The sequence below is a fragment of the Pseudophryne corroboree genome, chromosome 4 (assembly GCF_028390025.1).
Source record: "Pseudophryne corroboree isolate aPseCor3 chromosome 4, aPseCor3.hap2, whole genome shotgun sequence".
Taxonomy (NCBI): Eukaryota; Metazoa; Chordata; class Amphibia; order Anura; family Myobatrachidae; genus Pseudophryne; species Pseudophryne corroboree.
In genome coordinates, this window is record NC_086447.1 from 358817607 (window position 1) to 358829063 (window position 11457).

Genomic DNA, 11457 nt, shown 5'->3' on the forward strand with positions numbered 1-11457 from the left:
ACCATTCCACACGTTCTTGAGAACGTCATGGGCAGGCTACAACCGCCTGCATCAGTATCAGACCATTTCACACGTTCCTTGTGAACGTCATACGCAGCAGGTCGTGGACCTACTGAGAAACAACTTAGACGAGCTGCTACAGGGTCATCGGTGCATGACCATCAGTGCACACGTTGTGCGCTTTTGCAAGTTTGCTACGTTTTTACGGCATCAGCATATAGCTTTGGCCGTCTAGTGTTACAGGTGCCAAACAGCTCTCCCGCCCAAGGGGGAAACTTTGGTACGTCCCAAGAGTACTCCAGTGACCCCTAGTGGATGAAAAAGAAAATAGGATTTTGGTACTTACCAGGTAAATCCTTTTCTTTGAATCCATAGGGGGCACTGGACGCCCGCCCAGAGCAGTTTTACCTGTCTTGTGGTAAGCTCAGTGGATCTTATGAGAACACATTATCACCAATGGATACGATGTTACGGTAATATCTATTATGGTGTAAACTGTTAAGTTGTCAGTTACGTTATGTGTCAACTTTAGTGTTGACCGTTCTATTATAATGTTATATGTAATTCTCTATGGTTCATCCTCTCTATCGCTCCTGTTCGGCTCAGTAAAAATACTGAAGTCTCTATGGGAGTATGGAGGGGGTGACCAGTTACTAATTTAAATGTGCCATTCCCGGCTACGCCCCTTCCATATCCCAAGAGTACTCCAGTGCCCCCTATGGATTCAAAGAAAAGGATTTACGTGGTAAGTGCCAAAATCCTATTTTTTGTTTATTTTTCGTAGTGGGGTATCCAGTTGCAATTTTGGTTGATCAAAATGGCCTGTAATTGAATACTGCGATAACCGGCCAATCAAAACGGCATCAGGGCTAATTGGATACCCCCCTTAGTGTTACAGAGAGGACAGTGAAAGGAATAGGAATTATTGTATGGTCGTAGATAAACGATAACGATGCATGCCTCAGATCACTTGGAACGGACCTGTGTTTTGCCTTATTACACAGACTTCATACTTTTTCCCCTCAATTTTGCAACTTTTTTCTAAGTTTTTGTCTCCTTGCTTGTAGTTTACTTGGTACTTAAGTTTCTCAAAAATATTTTTTTACTTGCGCATCATGTACTGTAGCATATAGTTCTATTGTGGGCGGCTGGTAAAAATGTCCCTACGGCCTCTCATTTCATATTGCTGCATCCAGTTGGCAATGAGAAAATGTTGTAAGAAATATTTTTTTCACCATTGAATTCTATTTTTTTCTGTCAGCCACTAGGGGACACTGGCACTAAGTCAAGACGCTGGGGTATTGATGGTGGCTTACAGGGAGCTGGCACTTTAAATAATCTACAAATGAATTCTAACTATATTATACTATTTCCCAATAACAAACAATGTATGGGCTCGGCCATGGAAGAAACATAAAAATAATGTTTGACTACTTCGAAATAGTTTTACACAGTTAAAGTAAGCTCTACAACATGTATGTGTTTTAATTGTCAGTGGATAGTTGACTTAATTTTTTTTTTTTTTTATATATATACTTACAACCTGAGATGAAAAGGTACCTTTTATATTTGTATCTTAGATACCGTGGGCAGTCTTAATGAACAGACCGGTATTTTCTCTAACGTCCTAGAGGATGCTGGGGACTCCGTAAGGACCATGGGGATAGACGGGCTCCGCAGGAGACATGGGCACTTTAAGAAAGACTTTAAGTCTGGGTGTGCACTGACTCCTCCCTCTATGCCCCTCCTCTAGACCTCAGTTTGATACTGTGCCCAGAGGAGATGGGTGCACTTCAGGGAGCTCTCCTGAGCTTCCTGACAGAAAGTATATTTGTTAGGTTTTTTATTTTCAGGGAGCCTGCTGGCAACAGACTCCCTGCATCGAGGGACTGAGGGTAGAGAAGCAGACCTACTTCTGTGAGTTTCAAGGCTCTGCTTCTTAGGCTACTGGACACCATTAGCTCCAGAGGGATCGGTACGCAGGTCTCACCCTCGCCGTCCGTCCCAGAGCCGCGCCGCCGTCCCCCTCGCAGAGCCGGAAGATAGAAGCCGGGTGAGTATGAGAAGAAAAGACTTCAGAGGCGGCAGAAGACTGCGTGATTTTCACTGAGGTAACGCACAGCACTGCAGCTGTGCGCCATTGCTCCCATACACCTCACACACGGCAGTCACTGTAAGGGTGCAGGGCGCAAGGGGGGCGCCCTGGGCAGCATGTAGACCTCTTTTGGCAAAAATAAGTATATGTACAGCTGGGCACTGTACATATATGAGAGCCCCCGCCAAATTTTGAGATTTTCAGCGGGACAGAAGCCCGCCGCCGAGGGGGCGGGGCTTCTCCCTCAGCACTAACAGCGCCATTTTTTCTCCACAGCACCGCTGAGAGGAAGCTCCCCGGACTCTCCCCTGCTTATACCACGGTAGACAGAGGGTTTTAAAGAAGAGGGGGGCACAAAATTGGCGCATATTGTATATGTAAACAGCGCTATCTGGGTAAACATAATATTATTGTGTTTTTGTCCTGGGTCATACAGCGCTGGGGTGTGTGCTGGCATACTCTCTCTCTGTCTCTCCAAAGGGCCTGGTGGGGAAACTGTCTTCAGATAAGAGGTTCCCTGTGTGTGTGGTGTGTCGGTACGCGTGTGTCGACATGTCTGAGGTAGAATGCTCACCTAGAGAGGAGGGGGAGCGTATGAATGTGAGGTCTCCGTCGGCGGTGCCGACACCTGACTGGGTGGATATGTGGAATATTTTAAGTGCTAGTGTGAACTTATTGCACAAGAGATTAGACAAAGCTGAGGCTAAGGAACAGTCAGGGAGTGAACCCGTGTCTGTCCCTATGTCGCCGGGACCTTCAAGGTCTCAGAAGCGCCCACTATCCCAAATAGCAGACACTGATACCGACACGGATTCGGACTCCAGTGTCGACTACGATGATGTAAAGTTACAGCCGAAAGTGGCAAAATGCATTCGATATATGATTATTGCAATAAAAGAAGTGTTGCATATCACAGAGGAACCCCCTGTCCCTGACACGAGGGTACACATGTATAAGGGAAAAAAGCCCGAGGTAACTTTTCCCTCCTCACATGAGTTGAACGAATTATGTGAAAAAACTTGGGAATCTCCAGACAAAAAACTGCAGATTCCCAAAAGGATTCTTATGGCGTATCCTTTCCCGCCAACGGACAGGGTACGGTGGGAATCATCCCCTAAGGTGGACAAAGCGTTGACACGCTTGTCAAAAAAGATAGCACTGCCATCACAAGATGCGGCTACCCTCCAGGATCCTGCAGACCGCAAGCAGGAGATTACCTTGAAATCCATTGACACATTATATATGAGGGATGCTCAAAGAGACATTAGTTTACTGGGTTCCAGAATAAACGCTATGTCAACCTCTGCTAGACGAGTCCTCTGGACCCGGCAGTAGACAGGTGATGTCGACTCAAAAAGACATATGGAGGTTTTACCTTACAAGGGGGAGGAATTGTTTGGGGAAGGTCTCTCGGACCTGGTCTCCACAGCTACGGCAGGTAAATCGACTTTTTTTGCCTTATGTTCCCTCACAACCTAAGAAAGCGCCACATTATCAAATGCAGTCCTTTCGTTCAAATAAAAGCAAAAGAGTGCGTGGATCGTCCTTTCTTGCCAGAGGTAAGGGCAGAGGTAAAAAGCTGCACAGCTAGTTCCCAGGAACAGAAATACTCCCTGGCCTCTGCAAAATCCACCGCATGACACTGGGGCTCCGCTGGGGGAGTCCGCCCCAGTGGGGGCACGTCTTCGACTTTTCAGCCACATCTGAGTTCACTCACAGGTGGATCCCTGGGCAATAGAAATTGTTTCTCAGGGATACAAGCTGGAATTCGAAGAGGTGCCTCCTCGCCGATTTTTCCAATCGGCTCTACCGACTTCTCCACTGGAAAGGGAGATAGTGTTAAATGCTATTCACAAATTGTGTCTTCAACTAGTGGTGGTCGAAGTTCCCCTACTTCAGAGAGGGAAGGGATACTACTCCACCCTGTTTGTAGTGCCGAAACCGGACGGTTCAGTCAGACCCATATTGAATTTAAAATCCCTGAACCTAAACTTAAAACGGTTCAAGTTCAAAATGGAATCGCTCAGAGCGGTCATCGCCAGCCTGGAAGGGGGGGATTTTATGGTATCCCTGGACATAAAGGATGCATACCTTCATGTTCCCATATATCCACCTCATCAGGCGTACCTGAGATTTGCGGTACAGGATTGTCATTACCAATTTCAGACGTTGCCGTTTGAGCTTTCCACGGCCCGAGGATTTTCACAAAGGTAATGGCGGAAATGATGGTGCTCCTGCGCAAGCAGGGTGTCACAGTTATCCCGTACTTGGACGATCTCCTCATAAAAGCGAGATCACGAGAGAAGTTACTGAACAGTGTGTCACTTTCAGTGAAGGTGTTACAGCAACACGGCTGGATTCTCAATATCCCAAAGTCGCAGCTGGTTCCTACGACTCGTCTGAGCTTCTTGGGCATGGTTCTGGACACAGCCCAGAAAAAGGTTTTTCTCCCGATAGAAAAGGCTCAGAAACTCATGATTCTAGTCAAGAACCTATTGAAGCCAAAACAAGTGTCTGTGCATCATTGCACTCAAGTCCTGGAAAAATGGTGGCAACATACGAGGCCATTCCCTTCGGCAGGTTCCATTCAAGGACCTTCCAATGGGACCTATTGGACAAGTGGTCCGGATCACATCTACAAATTCATCAGCGGATCACCCTGTCCCCCAGGGCCAGGGTATCTCTCCTGTGGTGGCTGCAGAGTGCTCACCTTTTGGAAGGACGCAGGTTCGGCATTCAGGATTGGATCCTGGTGACCACGGACGCGAGCCTCAGAGGGTGGGGAGCAGTCACAAGGGGAAGAAACTTCCAAGGACTCTGGACAAGTCAAGAGACTTGTCTTCACATCAACATCCTGGAACTGAGGGCCATATACAACGCCCTACGGCAGGCGGAGAACTTACTTCGCGACCAACCAGTTCTGATCCAGTCAGACAACATCACCGCAGTAGCTCATGTAAACTGCCAAGGCGGCACAAGGAACAGGGTGGCAATGGCGGAAGCCACCATGATTCTTCGCTGGGCGGAAAATCATGTAAGCGCGCTGTCAGTTGTGTTCATTTCGGGAGTGGACAACTGGGAAGCAGACTTCCTCAGCAGACACGACCTGCATCCAGGGGAGTGGGGACTTCATCGGGAAGTCTTCGCACAGATTGCAAGTCAGTGGGGACTGCCCCAGATAGACATGATGGCATTCCGTCTCAACAAAAAGCTACAGAGGAATTGCGCCAGATCAAAAGATCCTCAGGCGGTAGCAGTAGACGCCCTAGTGACACCGTGGGTGTTCCAGTCGGTTTATGTGTTTCCTCCTCTTCCTCTCATACCCAAGGTATTGAGAATAATAAGAAAAAGAGGAGTGAGAACAGTTCTCATTGTTTCAGATTGGCCAAGAAGGACCTGGTATCCGGATCTGCTGGAAATGCTCACAGAAGATCCGTGGCCTCTTCCTCTACGACAGGACCTGTTACAACAGGGGCCATGTCTGTTCCAAGACTTACCGCTGCTGCGTTTGACGGCATGGAGGTTGAACGCCGGATCCTAGCGGAAAAAGGAATTCCGGATGAGGTAATTCCTACGCTGATAAAGGCTAGGAAGGACGTGACATCTAAACATTATCAACGAATATGGCGTAAATATGTTTCTTGGTGTGAGGCCAGGAATGCTCCTACGGAAGAATTCCATCTAGGCCGTTTTCTTCACTTCCTACAATCTGGAGTGAATTTGGGCCTAAAATTAGGCTCCATTAAAGTTCAGATTTTGGCCTTATCCATTTTCTTTCAAAAGGAATTGGCCTCTTTACCTGAAGTACAGACTTTTGTGAAGGGAGTACTGCATATTCAGCCTCCTTTTGTACCTCCGGTGGCGCCTTGGGACCTTAACGTGGTGTTAAGTTTCCTTAAGTCACATTGGTTTGAACCACTTAAATCAGTGGAGTTGAAATATCTCACTTGGAAGGTTGTCGTGTTGTTAGCCTTGGCTTCGGCTAGGCGGGTTTCGGAATTGGCGGCTTTATCACATAAAAGCCCCTATCTGGTTTTCCATATGTATAGAGCGGAATTGCGAACCCGTCCTCAATTCCTACCTAAGGTGGTCTCATCCTTTCATATGAACCAACCTATTGTCGTGCCTGTGGCTACACGTGACTTGGAGGATTCCGAGTCCCTGGATGTGGTCAGGGCTTTGAAATTTACGTGGCCAGAACGGCTAGGATCAGGGAAACAGAAGCACTGTTTGTCCTGTATGCAGCCAACAAGGTTGGCGGACCTGCTTCAAAGCAGACTATTGCTCGCTGGATCTGTAACACGATTCAGCAGGCGCATTCTACGGCAGGTTTGCCGTTACCGAAATCGGTTAAGGCCCATTCCACTAGGAAGGTGGGCTCGTCTCGGCACTACAGCTGTGCCGAGCTGCTACTTGGTCGGGGTCAAACACCTTTGCAAAGTTCTTTAAGTTTGAAACCCTGGCTGAGGAGGACCTCCTGTTTGCTCAATCGGTGCTGCAGAGTCATCCGCACTCTCCCGCCCGTTTGGGAGCTTTGATATAATCCCCATGGTCCTTACGGAGTCCCGAGCATCCTCTAGGACATTAGAGAAAATAAGATTTTAAACCTACCGGTAAATCTTTTTCTCGTAGTCCGTAGAGGATGCTGGGCGCCCGTCCCAAGTGCGGACTACTTCTGCGAGACTTGTATATAGTTTTGCTTACATAAGGGTTATGTTATAGTTCCATCAGGTTGGACTGATGCTACGTTATTTTTTCATACTGTTAACTGTTTACTTGATACACAAGTTATACGGTGTGATTGGTGTGGCTGGTATGAATCTTGCCCTTGGATTAACAAAAATCCTTTCCTCGTACTGCCCATCTCCTCTGGGCACAGTTTCTCTAACTGAGGTCTAGAGGAGGGGCATAGAGGGAGGAGCCAGTGCACACCTAGACCTAAAGTCTTTCTTAAAGTGCCCATGTCTCCTGCGGAGCCCGTCTATCCCCATGGTCCTTACGGAGTCCCCAGCATCCTCTACGGACTACGAGAAAAAGATTAACCGGTAGGTTTAAAATCTTATTTATTCAGTTATCTTTGCTGCTAAGATCTCTTGACCTGTTGTTTTTTAGGAAGACATAATCTCGATCTGGAATAAAACTGCAAGTGATCAGGCAACCACTGCTCGCATCCGAGATACTTTACGGCGAGTCCTGAATCTGCCACCCAACACTGTTATGGAATATAAAACGCACACGGACAGTATCAAGTATGTATACATTATCTTGCTTCTTTAAAACGCCTTTTGATTAGAAAGTGATAGTTTTTGTATGCCTGGATGAATAATACCCCTTTCACATCGCACAAATAACCCGGTATCGACACGGCATATTGCCGTGTCGACACGGGTCAGTGTGCGATGTGAAAGCACTTTCTGAGAATTAGCGGGTCGCCTGACCCGGTAATTCAACCCGGTATAAAAGAAGGATTATACCCGGGTTGAATACCGGGTCAGGTGCAGTGTGAATGGGAGCCGTGTCGATGCGACACGGTTCCCATTCACAGCATAGGGAGAGGCGGCGCAGGAGATGAGCTCATCTCCCAGCGCCGCCTCCACCCCCGCCCCTGCTGCTGCTGCGCCCCCCGCTGCTATGGCAACCGACCCGGTATATTGCCGGGTTGGAAAGCCAGCAGAAGGGAGCAAATGCCGGATCCCACCCGGTAAGGACACGTTTCTTTTACCGGGTGGGATCCGGCATTAGCGATGTGAAAGCGGTATAATAGGTGGCAGCTGTTCATGCTGAGGAAAAAGAATTTGAGACCGATTGTGGCTTGGAAGTGCTTTGTAATTGCAGGAGATGCATACTAAAATGAAATATGTCAAAGTGAAACTTTGCCCTATCTTTGCAGAGTCACTGCTATTCATGAAATTAAAAAGGGCAAATTTACTAAAGATCGTGTTTTGTTTGAGCTTAAACACACTGGGCATCGCTGGGATACGTGAGCATTTTTCAAGATCAAACACTGAAATTTACTAAGAATCATTTTTGCCGATGGTCTGTACAATCATATTTAGCACTGTGCGAGCTCAGTCATGTTGTGCGGCTTGTGAGCAGTGTGTTAACAGGAGCCTGCAAGGATCACTGTGATCTGTGCAGTGCTTCTTTGTGTGTCAGTGTAAAGAAAAAAAAAATGGGGGTCCCCCCCCACCCCCCCCCCCCCCAGTATAACCAGCTTTGGGTTTAGTGAGACGTCCCTGGTACTAAAATAACGGGGGGAATTGTTTAGGGCTCCCCTGTATTTAAAGAAACCGCATCGGGCTCCACTGGCATTGGGTAATGCCACAGCCAGGGGCATATTGGCTGTGGCAAAGCATTAAACCTCTCCCCCTTCAAACTAGTCAGCCAGTGATTTCTTGGGAAGTGCGCCCCCCCCCCCCCTCCCCCACCACCTTCCAATAAAGAGTTGTTTTTAAAACGAGCATTGATTTAAATAATTAAATACAAAGTCCAATGCTGTACATGTGTGGAAAGAATTAGTGGATAGTTTGAAGGAATTAAGGCCCAGATTTATCAAGCTATGATGATGATGACATTGTGAACCGGGAAAGTTAGGGTTAGATACTAGGGGAAGTTAGGGCTAGGCTACTGGGGGGAGGACGAATACAAGGGCTAGGCACAGGAGGGAGGTTAGATTTGAGGTGTTAGGGTAAGGCACTAGGGGAAGTGTTAGAGATAGGGATTAGGGTTAGGCTAGGTAAAGAATACTCTCTGGAATTGCTATTCAATCAGATGTTCTGCGCCGGAAGTCAAATGACAATAGGGCCTGAAAGACTTCGCTGGAGCCACCTAAACCACCGGGAGCAGGTAAGTCATCGCTGAGCCACCAGAGACAAAACGTCGACATTCCAACATGTTGACATTTAATCAGTGATGAATGTCAACATAGTCAGTGTCAGGACATTATGGGCCAGATGTAGTGAGCCTTAAGAAGTTTAAAAATTTCACAAAGTACCAACCAATCAGCTCCTGTCATTTTTTAAACGCAGCCTGTTGCATGGCAGTTAGGAGCTGATTGGCTTGATAAATCTGGGCCCACTCTAAATCTGGACAAACCAAGCTTGAAGACATTTTTGGACCGCTATAATCTCCAAGCATTGGGACCTGCACATTTTGTCGCTTACTTGATGGACCCAAGTAACTGTGGTAGTTTCCTAACTGCAGAAGAAAAGTTAGAAGCTCCTGCCAAAGAAAAATATCCACATTCAAATACCCTTCTACCAAAACTAGTCAATGTCCAAGAAAAAGCAACCCCTTTTAATGACCTCTTGTGTGACCACAATGTTGTGTCACCAATAGATTGGTGGAAAATGCACATTGGTTCAGAAACTGTAGCTGGTAATGAAAATATCATGGTAGCAGTAGAGCAATTTCTAACAGCTGCAGCTGTCGGCTTCAGTATAAAGAATATTTTCAACATTTGGCTTTGTGCAGTCAAAAGTGAGAAACAGCTTGGGTACTGACAAAGCTGCAAACTTGTGTTTCTTTTTAAGGTGTGCAAAAAACCTAATGTGTAGGCTTATTCCGATTTACAAATCAGGCAAGGCAAATGCCAACTAGTGTAACTTTTAACATCATTGCTGGTTCTTTCCTTTTGCAGTTTGTGTGATTTGTGGGTAGTTTGCCGTGATTCATGGTTACATTCTCAAGCCATTTAAATAAAATATATTTAAAGTTACAGTATTTTAAAAGAACCTTGTATTATTTTTACTTTCAATATTTGTTTAATTGATAATTTTTCTAAAAATCTAATTTAAATGAAAAAATAATAAATTATCTTTTATTTTTGATTCACACCCTGTCCCCCTCTCCAGTCTACCCCAGGCATGGGCTGAGGCTATCCCCCGCAGCCTTGGGTGGTGGGTGCGGAATTGATAGCATTGAACATTAGATTTAAAGTAATATTGTCCGTTACAGTGGGCCTCCAGGTCCCAGCAAGCCTCCCCTACATGCCAGCACTAGGAGAACCTCATGTGCCAGCAATAATTAAGGGCATGCTGGCACCAATAGTCCCCTGTAAGGGAAATATTAAAATAACCACAGTACACACACCCGTAGGTTGTAGTCTTATAATACACGCTTGCACTCGCGGTACATTCCTTATCCCTTGCGCTGTCTTGTCCAGTAGGCATCCCAGGGGTGAGATTATTAAAAAGAATGCATGACCCAGTCCACCGGACGTAGCCGCACTATATATGTACATACAGCATGGCTCCACATAATGCATGTGTACATACAGTATTCAAAGAACTCGCACCCTCTTACTACAACATCACTTCACTTTGTTTTGGTTGCCCAGGGCCTGGGAAGAATTTCCCAGCCTTGTGAACAACAGCAGCCACTCAGTACATTTTCCCACTCCGTGCACCCAGCTGTAGTGCCTTATTTCAATTCTTCCCAAAAGTTACTTTTGTTTCCGGATCATCATTGGCAGGATGCCATTTTTGGTACATCTATGACTGTTTCTAAAAAGAGTAACAGAAGGTTGTGGTTGCTTGGTATGCATGGACAGCTGACCAATATGAGCTTTTTCTTGATGCACAAAATTCCATGAGTTTATTGGTTTTGCTTATACATTTAATAAATTATAAATATATTTATTTATGGCTTATTTCTTCTCCTTTCATTACAGGGACAAAACGAGTTTCCGAAATACAAAGATTGCGTTGTGAATGCCGTTCATTGCCTCTGTGCTGTTTAAATCCATCACTCCCACCATCAGACAGTGTACTGCTTGTGCTGTAATGACACCACTAACCCATCTGCTTCCAGAAAGTTCAGCAATTCATGGCAAAAAGGCATGCCTGGCCTCTGTCAGCAACGTGGGTGAATAAGGCCTTGTTGTCACTGCTACGCCAGTTTTCGCTACATGAGCTGCTCAGTACTGCTACTTTCCTGGGAGAGATCAGCACCAAAACTTTATTTTTCATTCAGATTTTTTTGTCATTTTATTTTTTTTAAGGCCAGTAGGTGGTTAACATTGAACTTTTGTTTTTTTAAATGATTGTCCTTATTGTTGTGTAGATTGTGGCCACTCCAGTGCCGATGGAGTTAAATGCTTTCATTTCATGACAAGCAATCTGCTCCTGAACTTTGCCTTGTAATGTACAGTATATTCAGCACTTTTTTCAGTTTCCTTTCATGTTTTGAATGGAATGAATGAATTTGAATGTTTGTGTTTGATAAGTAATAATCACCTTACCAGACCCTTTACTGAGACATATCAGTATTATTCTAGTATACATAGGATAACTTTAATTTAGCTGCCTGTATATGAAATTGTCAACTACTGCTGCAGCTCGTCATTAAACTGTTGGGTCGTT

At 45.8% G+C, this 11457-nt stretch overlaps 1 protein-coding gene across 2 annotated transcripts in view; it reads left to right on the plus strand.

The window, feature by feature from the left end:
• Positions 1-11457, plus strand: part of EIF4E2 (eukaryotic translation initiation factor 4E family member 2) — a 33908-nt gene extending 22451 nt beyond the window's left edge. For both annotated transcript variants that reach the window (XM_063916531.1, XM_063916532.1), the window contains exons 6-7: positions 7208-7344; positions 10767-11457. In XM_063916531.1, the coding sequence (XP_063772601.1) occupies positions 7208-7344; positions 10767-10806 (177 nt within the window). In that variant the 3' untranslated portion in view covers positions 10807-11457. The remainder of the gene's footprint in view (positions 1-7207; positions 7345-10766) is intronic.